Source organism: Coenobita brevimanus, chromosome 75 (assembly GCF_032717465.1).
Source record: "Coenobita brevimanus isolate Jiangsu-jjx chromosome 75, ASM3271746v2, whole genome shotgun sequence".
In the NCBI taxonomy this organism is placed as follows: domain Eukaryota; kingdom Metazoa; phylum Arthropoda; class Malacostraca; order Decapoda; family Coenobitidae; genus Coenobita; species Coenobita brevimanus.
Window position 1 is genome coordinate 22108388 of NC_137028.1, and position 17024 is coordinate 22125411.

Sequence of the window (17024 nt, forward strand, 5' to 3'; positions counted from 1 at the left end):
CCTACCAATATATTTTTCCTGAAGCTGTCGAACAATGAATATGGCATCAGTGGTCCCCTTACCTGGCATAAACCCAAACTGCATCTCATCAATATTCACTCTTTCTCCAATCAAACCTTCTAAAACTCTCTCCATTACTTTCATTATCTGATCTAAAAGCTTTATACCTCTATAATTTCCTCTTTCCAGGGCATCACCCTTCCCTTTATACACATTTACAATTACACTCTTCAGCCAATCATCTGGGACAACACACTCATAAATAATCCTATTTATCAGGTCAGTGACTAAACTCACCCCTATATCACCTGAGGCCTTAAACATTTCGGCAGTCAACCCAGACACACCTGCTGCCTTCCCCACCCTCATCCTGCCTATTGCCTCACTCACAGTAGCAGTATCAATCAAAGGCCAAGGGCCAGACACTGGATCTGCTGGCTCTAAACCTTCCCTGTCCCGGTCAAACTCCTCATTCAACAACCGGTTATAATGCTCTCTCCATGCATCTTTAATATCCTCACTGTTCACCACTACCCTTCCTTCATCATTCTTCACACACTGCTCACCTATGATATCCCGATTATCCCTCTTCACCTGACCTGCCACCCTAAATACATTTTTCCTTTCCCCATGATTTAGATTATCAAGTAATTGTCTCTGTGACTCAGATTTTGCCCTGTATACCTCTCTTCTAGCCCTACGCTTGGCAGCCAAATATTCCTCTTTGCTACCACCCTTCTTCCATTCCCGGAAAAGCCTTCTTTTCTCCTTAATTGCAGCTTCTACACCCTCATCCCACCACCAAGTTACTTTATGTCTTGGTGGTCCTCTTGTCCAGCCACATGTTACATCAGTAACTCTCAAGAAATTGTTCTTGAGGGCTCTGTACTGTTCATTAACGCCTCTGTCTACAGCTCCCTGTTCAGCCACCACTCTCCTCAACTCGCTATAGAAGGCATCCCTTACTACAGGTAACTCGCACGGAACACGATCTCACGGAACACGCTCGCAATTATACACGGTAAGGGCTGGGATACATATAAGACAACGTAAGATTAAAAAACCATTATGAAAACTACAAATTAACGCAGGAGAGGCCTTTGAAAGATCAAATCCTCGAACGTCACCGCAGCGCGCGGTTTGTTTTGATTACGTGACGATCTAGGCGGGAAATTATTCATTGAGTGAGACATTCCCGAGTACAGTAGCACAGTATTTGTAAGTTAAATATTTACAGTACTGTACTGTTCTGGTAAGTTTATGTGCAACTTAAAGTACTATTAAATAACGTTAAAGCAAGAAATAAAGTCTTATAACCAGTTTACCTGATAGGCGTCAGAATGTTGCCTTTTTTATTTGTTCGTTTTTTCCACAGTACTGTACAGTATTTGTAAGTTAAATATTTACTGTTCTCGTATGTACTGTACTTGTAAGCACTTAAATAAAGTTAAATCATTAAATAAAGCCTTGTAACCAGTTAACCCGAATTATATGATTACCCATGATCGGCGTCGGAATATTGCCTTTTTTGTTTGTTCATTAAACTCTTACTGTACTGCTTTTCTACAGTACTGTATTTGTAAGTTAAATATTTACTATTCTGGTATGTACTTGTAAGCAATTAAAGCATTAAATAAAGCCTTGTAGCCAGTTAACCTGATTTATATGATTACCCATGATCGGGGTCGGAATATTGCCTTTTTTGTTTGTTCGTTAAAGACTTATAATAAAAGAAAAATACATTTTTGTCTTGGTATCTTTACCTATTTGCTCAGGTTTGCTGTAATGGTTTGGATCATTTGATGCAATGCAACTTGTAGAAAACTGTGAATAAACTTTCGGGAAGTGAACGAAAATCTGGGACATGAGACTGACCTTGACTTCACCCTCGGGCCTCTCATGTATCATCTGTCAGTTGACCACCTGCTATCGTGATGAGTGGATGTACGATTTTTTCGCTCGTGGCCATGCCTAACCACACACAGGTACACCCATTATCTCGACCCAGACAGAAAATACAATCTTTTTCCTCTCTTGCAAAACACAAACAACCACCCTGTTTACGAGACAGCAATATATATTGCGAAAATAACAAGGTAAAATGATAAAGATGAACGTAAAATGATAGAGAAAGATGAACATGTTATGACGGAAGAAGTACGTTTTCCCCGTCTGTAAATGTATTTATTTTTGCTTTGTATCTGTATTCGTAATAATTAGACTTATTGTTAGTTCTGAAACTGCATTACGATTATATTTTTAGCCATTCTCGTGGTGTGGGAGCTGGAAGTTGTGACACAACTTCCTTATTCCTAATCGGACTGACCCTCCACTTTATTCTCCCGTGGCAGAGTCTAGCCTTGGAAGACGTGCAGTTTTCTCATTTAGGACTGAAAATTCAACTCTTTCGCTCCCTTTTCCAAGCATGGGCACAACGATAACTTAAAAAAATAACTCGAAACTACCATAAATATATATCTAAAAAGTGAAAATGTATTCATAACATTTTTTTTTTTTTTTTCAGCCATTCCTAACAGATTATGTACTGAAATCATTCGATATCACAGTACTGCACTTCTAAGTTAAATATGTACTGTTCTGGTATGTACTTGTAAGTTAAAGCACTGGTACCAGTTAACCTGATTTATATGATTACCTATGATCGGCGTCGGAATGTTTCGTTGTGTTTACGTACAGTATTTGTGTGTTGAAGTTTTGCTCTGGAGTACTGTATTTGTGAGTTATAACATTAAATAAACCTTCTAACCACTTAAAGTGCTTTCTAGTGATTACCAGTGACAGATAACAGCAAAACAACACATTTGGGGGGTCTAGGGAGCAAAATACGAAGTAGTTTAAATATACGCGATTTCGCACGGAACACGGCACGGTAGGAACGAAACCTACGTGTTCCGTGCGAGTTACCTGTACTTGGTTTTTCAGCTTCCATATTTTCCTCCTAGGTACATAAGTCCTCTATTTCATCATTTGTTCTTTAAGCACCATATCACAAATCAATAGTTTGTGCTGCTGCACACACTCCTCACTTCCTATAACTTTAACATCCCTCACTAACCTCCTATCGGCCCTCCTAACCAGAAAATAATCTATCTGACTGCTATTTCCCCCAGACTCATACGTAATTAACCTACTGTCTCTTTTCCTAAAATATGTGTTGCACACAATCATGTCCGTTGCCTCCCTTTCCCCTTCTGCATTTCTTAGACCATACGCACATCCCCCATGCACTCCTTCATAACCTTGTGCTGCTTCACCTACATGACCATTTAAGTCCCCTCCCAGAATCACTATCTCATCATCCCGCATACCACCCACTACACGTATTAAATCATCCCAAAATCTATCTTTCTCTGATTCATCCAATCCTGCCTGTGTAAAGGATTAACTGTGGAGTGCAACCTGGCGGTTGAAAGTGGCGGTTGAAACTGGCGTGGTCCAAGTAACAATGTGTAGTGTTAAACAATTATAACTCACAGTGCAAAAGAATTAAGTGCAGCACAACACTGGAGTACTGTATGTGCTTCAAGAGCATTTTCACCACTGCCAAAGCCTTAGAGAAGGCGACCACAGACATGCTGTAAGTACCCTGACTGAGGAAGTCACTTCTAATTCCTCATTGTTTGGTTCCTTTTCATTTACTTCATGCTTTATGTCCATTATTGGTGTCAACAGGTTCTCAAATAGGTTTAAATAGGTGCTATGCATGTCTGGTAGGGAGTTATTTAGGTGGCTTTCAAAGTTAGGCTGGGTTAGGGTCCCTAAGTACCAGTCCAGGAGCCAGGGGCCCACTTTCCAGACAGGTCCACTTTCTGGACATGCCTTTGGATCTATTACATCGAATAGTGGAGGGATTACTGTATAATAATAATAATAAATAATAATAAAAAAATAATCATAATAATAAAAAGAAACATCTATCTATCTATAGCCCGACACCCTAATCCCGCAATGGGTGGCCACAGACAAAACACCTCCAAGTTGCTCTGTCACCCACCATTTGACTACCCTCCCCCCAATGCACCCCCCCTTCCCTCATATACCTCTCAACTCCATCCCTCCACCTCATCCTCGGTCTGCCCCTCCCTCTCCCTCCCTCCACCCCACCTACATACACCCTCTTAGTCAGTCTTTCATTCTCCACTCTCTCCACATGTCCAAACCACCTCAGTGTATTTCTCCTAATCTTTTCAACCACATCCACATCCACCCCACAACGTTTCTTCACTTCATTCATCAACCTGTCCCTCCATGTCACTCCACATGCTCCTCTCAAGTAACTCATTTCCACTGCTCTCACTCTTGACGTGTTCCTCTCTTGCAAGGTCCACGCCTCGCTTCCATACGTCAGGGTAGGGATCACAATACTATGACTTCTTAACTTCCATACTCATCTCCCTATTTCTCATCACAGCTTTCAGTGAACCAACAATCTTCCTTCCCTGCTGTACCCTTTCACGCACTTCATCCCACAAAGTTCCATCCTTACTCATCACACTACCCAAGTACTTGAATGCACTCACATTCTCCATATCCTCACCATCCAACCTCACAGTACATTCTGTGACGTCATTCCTCTCAAACACCATAACTTTACTTTTGTTTATATTAACTTTCAGATTCCTCTTCCTACACACTATCCCAAACTCATTCACCAAACCTTGCAACTCCCATTTATCTTCACTCAACAATACTGTATCATCAGCAAACAGCAACACCGGAATCTTCCAAATCTCACCCTCATTCATTAGAGCCACCCCCACATCCACCTCCCTACCTTGCACCTCCTTTACAACCCCATCCACGTATATATTAAACAGCCATGGAGACATCACACAACCCTGTTTCAGTCCCACAATGAGATCAAAGAACTCATTCAGCTCACCATCCACTTGCACCGTAACCCTAGCTCCTTTGTACATACTCTTCACAGCACTCAACAATTTCCCCTCCACTCCATATATTCTTAATATCTTCCACATACCTTGCCTATCTATTCTGCCATAAGCTTTCTCCAAGTCCATGAAGGCAGCATACACTTTCTTTCCCTTCTCTAGATACTTCTCCACTAAACATCTTAGAACAAATATCTGACCTACACATCCTTTTCCCTTCCTAAATGTCCCTTGTTCTTCTCCTACTAGTTCCTCTGTCATATGCCTAACCCTGTCAGTGAGTATTCTACCATATATTTTTCCAGTCACACTAAGAAGGCAAATACCCCTATGGTTACCACATACTTCTCTCTCCCCTTTTCCTTTGTATAAAGGAACAATTATACCTGATTTCCAGTTCTCCGCAACCTTTCCCTCTTCCCATGCCAATCTACACAACTTCCATATCCACTCCACAACAATCTCACCCCCATACCTCAGCATTTCACCACACACTCCATCAATTCCTGGGGCCTTTCCCATCTTGATCTTTGTCATTGCTTCCACTACTTCTGCCCTACTGATCTCTTCCTCCCTCCTCTCATCTCTTCTTCTCCCACCCATTCCCCCAACCACTTATACTCGCACTGCTCTCACTCTCTACATTCAACAAATCCTCAAAGTGCTCCTTCCATCTCCTCAAATAATAATAAAAAAATAATCATAATAATAAAAAGAAATATGCAAAACTATAAAGTATACCTTTCCATCCCACACCTTTATCTCAATCTCACTGTATAAAAACTTACTCACAATTCTGGCAATGGTATTCTGTGGCTGGGTGGAGCATTTGGATCATTTTTCTTATTTTTTTGCAGAGCATCTTTCTTGGGTTTCTTCTTTTTGGGTTTATCACCCTCCTCTTCACCCTCCTCTTCCTCCATGGCAAGGTTGGGCAGCTCAGGTTCCTTCAGTAATCCATAGTATATCTTTGCCTTATTAACTGAAATCAAAGAAATGATGTACAACACCAGACAAAGGCATAGCATATGATAAAGTAAAGAAATACTGTACGTGAGACAAAGAACAACACATAATGAAATCAGGAAATACAGTACTGGTATCGTACATAAGACAAAGAAATTAAATACAATGAAACCAATTAGCCATTTAGTGAAGAAAATTAATCTTTTAAGACTATGATCTTACCATATAATACATTAATATCAAATGGTTAATACTGAAGCAAACAGTACACAAAAATTAATATGCAGTACAGTAACAGTCTTATATATCCCCTGTAAAGTGAAAGGATTCACAGCTAGTCTGCTGGCCAGGTCATATACCGTTAGGTGATTGGTTTTCACTCGTGGTGGCACTATATTACCAAAAAGCCTACAGCTGCATTTCAGACAACTTACAGCACATGACTTTAAGCCATCAACTGCGCCATTAGGATTCAAGGGGACCTCTGTGGTGCGGGAGAAAAAAAAAAAATCCAATTTAAGTTTCTAGTATGTATTCCAATTCTGATCTTACAGATTGATGGGGAATGTGATGAAGTATATGATCCAAAATTTTTAGGTCATTATGTGCTATAGTTCAGGCAGTATGGGTATCAAAAGTTATGGTACCAGGATAACAACCATGGCACACACACACACACACACACACACACACACACACACACACACACACACACACACACACACAAAATCCACCCATCTACAGTCAGACACCTTGATCCTGTAAGAGGTGGCTACAAACAAATTGTCTCTATGTTGCCTTGTCCCCTGCCATTTCGCTGTCCTTCCCCCAGCTCACACCCCCTCCTCTCATATACCTCTCCACTTCATCCCTCCATCTCATCCTCAGTCTCCCCCTCACCTACATACACTCTCCTCATTGGTCTCTTGCTCTCCATCCATTCCACACAGCCAAACCACCTCAACGTATTTCTCTTGATGCTTTCTATCACATTTACATCCACACCACAATGCTTCTTCACTTCCTCATTTGTCTGTCTGTCTCTCCATGGAACTCCCCATGCTCCTCTCAAATAACTCATTTCTACTGTTCTCACCCTTGACTTACTCATCACACTACTCAAGTACTTAAATGCACTCACATTTTCAATTTCCTCACCATCCAACCTCACTGTGCATTCAGTGACTTCACTTCTCTCGAAGATCACAACTTTACTCTTCCCTTCATTCACCTTTAGATTTCATTTCTTACACACTCTCTCAAACCCACCCACCAAGCCTTGTAGTTCCCCTTCCTCTTAACAATATAGCACCCTCTACAAACAATCAACACAGTCATTTTATCTGAAATAGATTTTAGGGTTATGAGACGAAAGAGTGTATGTAACTGTATGATTAGGTAATTTTGACTTACAAATAAACTGATGAACACAATTCACAACAAAGTGCAAAAACTATGATTTATGGCTCAACTGCTGTGATGTAAGTAGCAGCTGAACACTGGGCATTCAGGAATGTAACTCGCACTTCTCAGGTTAAGTATGACTCATGCTTTGCTCCACGAGATTACCGCTCGAACCCCTTAACTGTCCAGTGTAAGCCAAAATAAAAAGGAAAATATGTCCTTGGTTGTGGCAGGCAGGGGGTCCCACCATCCATTCATTCATGTAGTGGTGCTTTCAGGTGACTCCACATTGAGTGACAAAGCAATTATTGCAGTTTACTGTAACCCAGGAAACCACTTGCTATTCTGGGTGATAACCACATAACCAAATGACTCATGGTAGTCCTGCAGATTAAGGCATTTCAACCAGAATGGGTCCATAAGGGTTTACATTTGAGGGATGAATGGGGTTTATTGCTCACATAATACCACTCAGGGATGAATGAGGCTGGTAACTCTCGTCTTAAATGCAGGGACTGAGTAGCTTAGCCCTGAGCCCCTATGTTCCTTATGGGGATGAAAAAGATAGGACAACGAATGGATTGAAGGACACTCCCTGTATAATAGTATGGTACACGTATTAACACTTAACAGATGGTTATCAGGTGCTGGAAAGGAGTGCCTTTATGTGCTGGCACTGACACATCCACGAGGGTACACTGCCCAATTATAACAACATTCTTCAAGTACTTCTTCCTTCAAAATGGATGATGGTGGACTGCAGAAGGGTTACTTCAGACTTCAGTCCACCAAGTTCATGTCCAGATGAGTCAAACCCCACAACATAAACAAGAGACACTTATCTGCTACTATTACTTTAAAAAAAAAAAAAAAAAAAAAAAAAAAAAAAAAAGTGAAAATGGTAAATAACTTAGGAAGTATCACAAGGATGAGGATGAAACTTTCAGCCATACCAGCACCACCTAGACATCTTAAATGGTGACAGGAGGAATAATCCCACAACCACAGAGATGAGGACTGGGTGGACTGTGTCTTGTCTCCAATTAAAATGCCTCACAACTGACCTTCCCTCACCCTTGTCAAAGTTCAGTCCACTCATTCACAGTATGAACTCCATGAAACACTTTCCCAGTGGGATGTGGTGGAAGCCCCACTTTGTATGACGTGCTAGAGCTCTACAGTCTTTTCATCCAAAACACAGCTAATTTATAACTCACTTCAATTGCATTGTGGGAATCCATACTATGGGAAATACTGTACACAGCCTTAAGGTTAAATGGCTTATGGTCAGATACCTCCCCAGAGCCACCCTTGATGACTCCCACAAGCTGGTCATGACCACATTAAATTTGCTATATACAGTGGCCTTGCATCCAGTATGGTAATTAGATTAGACAACACTGCTGTACTGGACTAATTCCATACTGGACAAATAATAAACCTTACGGAGAAAACTGTTTAGATCATACAAGACTCTACCTTACTCTACGAGAATCCTAAGAATGCTGTAAATAATAACAGATAACCACACAAAACTGCAATTTGGCATGATCAGAAAAAAAAAAAAGTAACGTCCAACATGCTATTCTGGTGTTCGAATGCTGGTGAGGACAAGGAGACTGATGATCATCGACATGACCTCTCCCAGCCAATGCATGTTTCATAAACTGACACCTCTCAGCTTCCATGAATAATGGACCCCCTCCCCCCCCAAAAGAAACTCCTCAGATTTCATGCATATCTCTGCCATACTAACGGAAGTTTTCCGCATTAAACTATTTTTTGTCCTTTACTGAATGTTTTGAGTGTTATCGTACTAAAGGTGATTAGTACTAAATAAATGCGTACCTACTGGACACAAGGCTAGTGTACAACAACCACACCATCACCCAGAACATACAATCACCCCACACCATCATCCAGACTATGCCATCAGCCTAATGAATATTTTTGTCTTTTGGCCAGTTTTGCCACAAATCTGCTTTACTGGCCAAAGCCATACATCAATGGCTTTCTAAATATTTGCTCAGGGTTATGAACTAAAAAACAAATTGCAAGACAAGACTATAACTAGACTTTTACACTGTGAACAAAGATATACATTGTATAAATATAGGGAGTAGCCCATAGCGCCACCCGATCAGAGTGGTACTCCCAAGGGGAATGGGAATGCTGATGATAGAGACAGCTGGAGCTCCTGTTTCATTAGCCACCAAAATATTCTAACCATCCCCCTTTGCTGACGTTTTCAGTGTGACATTAACATGGAGAGCAGACCAGCATAGTCTCCAAACACTTTTCTCTAACCAACTCATGCACAATTCTACATGCATTTTACATATCAAGCAACGTACGGCACTACTTCACATGGGTTGATGCCAGCAAAGGCATGCACCCAGAAAACTTTGCCCTGCTACCCAGTGGTGGACGTATTGAGAGGAGGCGTGACATGGGCTCCACCAGTGTAGCTTTTGGAACTGGGATGGGATGGGGCTCGAATCTGTGCTAGAGGGTACAGGGCATTGCAGTTCTAAGGCTGCTGCTTCCACCCAACAGAAAGAGGCCCGAACCCAGGAGAAGCACCCCAGGAGGCTGCCCTATCAGTGGGTGTATAATGGTAGAGCAGTTACAGTACCAAGGTGCACCTGGAGGCTGTCCCTGTAGCTGTACTGGCAGGGTACTCTGAGGCAACTGCCACAGCAACTGGTCAAGGCTGGTGGGCTAGCTATGGGTCCCAGGTTCCATGCCTGGACTTGGAACTGTCTGGGTGGGCAGGGCCTGTGGTCTCTCCCTCCCTGTATTTAATTTTAAATGACATGGCAAAAAATTAGAGAAAGAGGAAGCCTGATGATACTAAATCACCCAAAGGGATCACAATGGCATCTTAGAATGCAGGTAGCTTGAAAGGTAGAGCAGGGGAAGTGATTGAAGCAATGAGTAGGAGGAAGGTGGATGTTGGCTGTGTACAGGAGGCTGGGTGTAAGAGAGGATCAACCAGAGAGAGACTGTTGGTATAAGATACTGTATTTTGGCAGGGAAGGGCAGATAAATATTGTGGTGTGGGTGTGCTGGTTAAAGAAAAATAGGTGGAATAAGTCATGAATGTAATGAAAGTGATAGAATGGATTATACTAGTGAAATTTTGTTCAGTAGGTTCACATTCTCATTTATATCAGTGTATGCTCCACAGGCTGACTTGGATGATGCAGAAGATAGAATCTGGGATGACTTAATACATGCGGTACGAGGTATGGGGGACGATGAGATTGTAGTTTTGGGAGGGGATATAATGGTCATATAGGTGAAACAATGCAGTGATATGAAGGGGTACATGGGGGATGCGCATATCATATGAGAAATGAGGAAGGGGAAAGGATACTCGAGTTTGGGGAGGCAATGAACATGATTGTGTGCAACATGCATTTTAGGAAAAGAGAGAGTAGGTTGATTATATATGAGTCTGGCAGCAACAGTAATCAGAGAGACTATTTCCTGGTCAGGAGGGCTGATAGGAGGTTGGTGAGGGATGTTAAAGTAATTGGGAGCGAAGAGTGTGTGCAGCAACACAAATTACTGATATGTGACATGGTCCTTAAGGAGCAAGTAATGACGAGGAGTGCATCAAGAAAGACAATACAGAAGTTGAAAACTAAAGAGTATCGGATGCCTTCTACAGTACGATGAGTAGAGTGCTGTCCGAACAGGGAGCTCTTGACTGAAGTGTTAATGAACAGTACAGGTCTCTCAAGAACAATCTCCCGAGAGTTACTGATTCAGTGTGTGGGTGGACAAGGGGCACCCCCCAAGGTAACATGGTGGTGGGATAAGGGTGTAGAAGCTGCAGTTAAGGAGAAAAGAGGGCTTTTCCAGAGAATAGAAAAGGGGTGGTAACAACAAGGAATACTTGGCTGCCAAGAGTAGGACTAGAAAAGAGGTAAACAGGGCAAAATCTGCGTCTCAAAGACCTTTACTGGAAAACCTGCAGTTGAAATGAAGAATATGATATTTAAAGTGGCAAATCAGATGAAGAGGTAAAACAGGGATATCACAGCTGAATGGTGTGTGAAGAAAGACGAAGGAAAGGTAGTGGCGAACAGTGAGGATACTGAAGACGCCTGGAGACAGCATTACAACCAGCTGCTGAATGAGGAGTTTGACTGGAACAGGGAAGACGAGTCAGCAGATCCAGTGTTTGGCCCTGGTTTTGACTGATGCTGCTACTGTTTCATTTTCATTTTTGAAGGCTCCAACACGCTTGCATGCATCAACCTTGGTCACCTAATGGCAGCTCTCCATGCTGCTCGATCTCTGGCACCTCCCTATTTAGTCTTTTAACCTTGAGATCACACTCAATGACCTCGTCCCAGGTCTTTTTCAGTCTACCTCTAGCTACTCCACCCCCAACATTAACACTTCACTTCTCACTTTCTGCACCCAATTATCATCCCACATTCTCTCCACATGTCCAAACCATCTCAATCTACCCCTCCTCATCACAATACCAATGCACTCCAGTCCCATCCTACCTTTCAACTTTTCCATTGTAAACCCAGTCCCCCCAGGCCTTGCACTCAAGGATGCACTGCACATCCTCATAATCAGTGCCATTTCTTTATGTTTGAACTTGCGAATATCCTCTTCCTTTACTGCCCAAGACTCATTAACATACAGCATTACACTCCTAACAAATGCCGCAAACAATGATCCCTTAGCACAGAGGGAGAGCCCTGTCAATGTCAGGAGAGGCAACAGCTCCCTGAACTTTTTCCAACCACTTCTCAATCTAGCCACAGAGCTAGCTCCAGCCCCACCTCCAGTACATAACATGTCTCCCAAATAACAAAACTCTTCCACACACTCAAGAGATTCACCAGCAAGTTCAGTCCTTTCATGCCTAGCAATATCCACATGCTCTCCCCAACACACCGTACACATGAAATCAGCATTATCTCACACTACACTGAATACCACTACATCTCTTATGCACCCACTTATCACAAACACTACATATGATGGAATTACTTCCCATACCCTTGTGACAAATTGCACATGGCCACTCTTCTTCTTCTTTGACAGTGCCACCTCCAGCCCTAGATACTATCATTTTTGTTTTATCTGCATTTATTCTTAAGCCCTTGTGCCCCATACCATCTCTCCACTTCCTAAATCTTTCCTCCACTTTCCTTTCATTTTCTGCAATCAACACCAAATCATTAGCATACAACATCTCCCATGGAAGTCCATTTCTGAAGTCACTGTGAGCAGGGCAATAGGCAGGATGCAAGTGGGGAAGGTGCCAGGTGTGTCTGGGTTGACTGCTGAAATGCTTAAGGCCTCAGGAGATACAGGAGTCAAGCTAGTTGCTGATTTGATAAATATGATTTTATATATATATGAGTCTCTTGTGAAGGGAAGGGGTTGGTGACAGCCAATACCAACTTTAAACACAAAACACTCCACAGCTATACAGTACAAGGAAAGTGATGAGCAGAGTGTGTGGTGAGCTGAATGAATGGAAAGGAATGATTGAATTATGTGTGTGTGTGGATGACAGAATGAGAAGGTATGTAATGGATGCATACAAATGGTTGGGGGAGTGGACTGTAGGACCATCACTTGGTGGTGGTGAAAGTCAAGGCTCAAGTACAATGGATGAATGGAAGGAGGGAAGGACAGGAGGAAGTAGTCCATACACAGAGGGTAGACAGGTTGCAAGAGGATGGAAAAAAGGCAGAATATAAGAGAGAAAAGATGGAGCGATCAGGTAAATATGATTCAGAGTGGATGGGGAAGGTGGAAAATGTGCTCAAAATAGTCACAGAAGAAATCAGTGCAGTATGTGAGATGGTGTGAAGGGTGAAGAGAAGATGAAAGGGGGTGCAAGGAACAGTATGGTAGAATGAAGAGGTGGGACAACCTGTGGTGCAAAACAAGAAAGCATGTAATGGGTGGATAGCAAGCAGAGGCATGGAGGAAATTAAGAGACAAAAGAGAGTGTTATATGTGGAGAGGAAGACAGAGATGACAAGATTAGTAAGAGAGAGTAAGAAGAAACTGGATGAGGAATTTGGAAGGAATCTGAGCACAAAGCAGAAAGAATGTAAGAAAATGTTCTGGAAGGATGAAAAGAGAGTTAAAAGGGGTGATAAAGAGGTTAATCGGGAAGTTAAAGATAAAAATGGTCGATTAACTGTGAAGAAGGAAGAAAAAGTGAGCAGATGGAGACAACACTTTTAAGAAATGCTAAACACAGAGAATGAAAGTCATGCGAGTATAAGTGGCTGTGGAATGGTTGGGAGATAGAGGGAGGTGGAATAGGAGGAAGAAATCAGTAGGATGGAAGTAGCTAGTGGAAGCGATGAAGAAAGTCAACATGGGAAAAGCCCCAGGAATTGATGGAGTGTGTGGTGAAATGCTGAAGCATGGGGGGGAGATAGTAGAAGAATGGACATGGAAGATGTGCATATTGGCATGGAAGGAAGGTAGAGTCCCGGAGGATTGGAAGTCAGGAATAATTATCCCCATGTACAAGGGAAATGGGTAAAAAGAAGTGTGTGGTAATCACTGGAGGATTTATCTTCTTAGTGTAACAGGAAAAGTATATGGTAGGATACTTACTGACAGAGCTGGGGAAATAACAGAGGAATTCACTGGAGAAAAACGAGGGATTTTAGGAATGGAAGAAGTTGTGTAAATTGGATATTTATCTTTAGGTCTTTTGAGGAAAAGTTTCCAGAGAAGGGAATGATGTTGTATGCGGCCTTCATGGATTTGGAGAAGACACATGACAAAGTAGACTGACAAAGAATGTGGAAAATATTAGGAATATATGAGTAAATGGGAAGCTGTTGAATGCCGTGGAGAGTATGTATGAGGGTGCTAAGGTTGCAGTGCATGTGGATAGTGAACTGAGTGAATTTTTCTTTCTGAGTGTTGGACTGAAACAGGGATGTGCCATGTCTCCATGGCTGTTCAATTTGTATATGGATGGGGTTACAAAAGAGATACAAGGCGGGGCAGTGGATGTTGGAGTGGCCCTAATGAGAGTGGGCAGCATTTGGAAACTTCCTGTTCTGTTGTTTGCAGATGATATTGTATTGTTCAGTGAAGACGAAAGGGAACTGCGAGGCATGGTGAATAAGTCTGTGAGAATGTGTAAGAAATGGAATCTAAAGGTGAATGTTGGGAAGAGGAAAAGTTATGGTCTTTGTGAGAAATGAAGTCACTGAATGTACAGTAAGGTTGGATGATGAGGAAATGGAAAAATGTGAGTGCATTTCAGTAATTGGGTAGTGTGATGAGTAAGGATGGAACTTTGGAGGATGAAGTGCTAAAAAAAGTACTACAGGGAAGAAATGCTGCTGGTTCTTTGAAAGCAGTGATAAGAAATAGGGAAGTGAGCACGGAAGTAAAACAATCGCTGCATGACGGAATTGTGATACCAACTCTAACATATGGAAATGAAGCTTGAACCTTGTTGGAAGGACACAAGAATGAGAGCTGTGGAAATGGGTTATTTTAGGGAAGCAGGTGAGATGGTATGGAGAGACAGACTGATATGAAGGAGCTTTGCGGTGTGGATGTGGACGTGATAGAAAGCGTTAGGAGAAATACATTGAAGTGTTTTGGCCATGTGACTGACGAGGAGAATGGAGACTGTATATGAGTGAGGCGGAGGGGGGGGGGGATGAAGAGGCCGAGGATGAGGAGGAGGGATGGAGTGGAGAGGTACATGAGAGAGGGGGATGTGAGCTGGGGAAGGGCAGCAAAATATCGGGGGACAGGGGGACATGCAGACAATTTACCTATGGCCACTCCTTACAGGATTAGGATGTCTGGCAATGGATAGATACACTGACAGACAGACTGTTGTCCCAGATGACTGGCGAAAGAGGGTGATTGTGTAAACATCTACAAGAGGACGGATGATGCTCTGGTAAGAGGAAACTATAGAGGCATAAAACTTATGAAGCAGATGATGAAGATAATGGAGTGAGTTCTGGAAGGTATGATCAGAGAAAGAGTGAATACTGATGAGATGCAATTTGGGTTTATGCCAGGCAAAGGGACCACTAATGCCATATTCACTGTTTGACAGCTTCAGGAAAAATATATAGCACTGACAAGAAAAGAGATCTGTACTGTACTTTGTTTCTGTTGATTTTGAGAAGGCCTTTGACAGAGTCCCTAGAGAAGTGGCGAAGTAGACAATGAGAAAGCTTGGAATCCAGGAGTGGCTCGTTACAGTGGTTATGGTTATGTATATGGGTGCTCATACGCAGGTGAGTGTGAATGGAGATTTGAGTGATGAGTTTTCAATCAATGTTGATGTGCATCAGGGGTAAGTATTGAGCCCCTTGTTTATCAAGGTGCTTGAGGCCCACTCACATGACTTCAGAAATGGCCTCCCTTCGGAGATATTTTATGCCGATGATTTGGTGTTGGTTGTACAGAATGAGAGAGAAACGGAAAAAAGATTTAGAAAGTGGAGAGATGGTACGGGGCACAAGAGCTTGACTGTAAATGCAGATAAAACAAAGGTGATGGTATCTAGGGTTTGTGGCAGTACTATCAAAGGGGGAGAGTGGCCATGTGCAGTTTGCCACAAGGGTGTGGGAGGTAATTCCATCTTGTGCGGTGTTTGTGATAAGTGGGTGCATAAGAGGTGTAGCTAGTGGTATTAAGAGGTGGACTGCGAGATAATGCTGATTTTGTGTGTGCAGTGTGTCCCGGAGAACATATAGTGATTGTCAGGAGTGAAAGGATTGAACTTGCTGGTGAGTCTCTCGAGTGTGTGGAAGAATTTTGTTACTTGGGAGACATGTTATGTGCTGGAGGTGGGGCTGAAGCTAGCTCATGGGCTAGAATGAGGAATGGTTAGAAGAAGCTCTGGGAGCTGTTGCCTCTCCTGACAAATAAGAGAGCTCTCCTTCCAAGCTAAGGGATGTTCGTGTGCAGCATGTGTTAGGAGTGTAATGCTGTATGGTAGTGAGACCTGGGTAGTAAAGGAAGAGGATATTTGCTGGCTCAAAAGTACAGAAATGACAATGATCAGGTGGATGTGCAGTGCATCCTTGAATGAGAGGCCTGGGGGGAGCTAGGCTGACAATGGAAGAGTTAAGAAGTAGGAAGGTACTGGAGTGTATTGGTGCTGTGATAAGGAAAGGCAGACTGAGATGGTTTGGGCTGTAGAGAGGATGGGTGCTGAAAGTGAGAAGTGTTAATGCTGGGGGTAGGGTTGTGAGACGTGGACTGAAAAATAACCTGGGATAAAGGATTAGGGATTGAATAGGGATGCTGCCAGAGATCTAAAACCATGAGGAGCTGCCATAAGGTGACCAAGGTCGACGCATGCAAGGATGTTGGAGTCTTTATAAATGAAAAGAAACAAAACGATAAATGTATGTTCAATCTTATAGGTTTAAATTCAATTCATGATCGATACTATTTAGGAACTTGCTTACCAGATGAACTTCATAGCTTTCCAATGATGGATTCAGAGTATTTTATACAGCACTCAACTCTTAAAAAAAAAAATAAATAAAAAAAAATAAAAATAAAAAAAAAGTAAGCATGAACCCTGAGTCAGCAGGTTCCAGTGGCACTCCTGTTACTCTGGGATGGGACACAGAGTTGCTACTTGTTGCACAGTGTAAATTACACGGATTACTTGAAAACACTTCCCACTACAATAATTCATATGACTGATGTGACACTCACATTACTGAAAACTGGATCTTG

General features: G+C 42.3%; 1 protein-coding gene across 1 annotated transcript in view; it reads right to left on the reverse strand.

Annotated features, from left to right (window-relative positions):
• The window catches only part of Taf5 (TATA-box binding protein associated factor 5), a 255487-nt gene that overhangs the window by 174889 nt on the left and 63574 nt on the right, over positions 1-17024 (reverse strand). The window contains exon 5 of the mRNA XM_080278918.1: positions 5706-5895. Coding sequence (XP_080135044.1) covers positions 5706-5895 — 190 coding nt within the window. The remainder of the gene's footprint in view (positions 1-5705; positions 5896-17024) is intronic.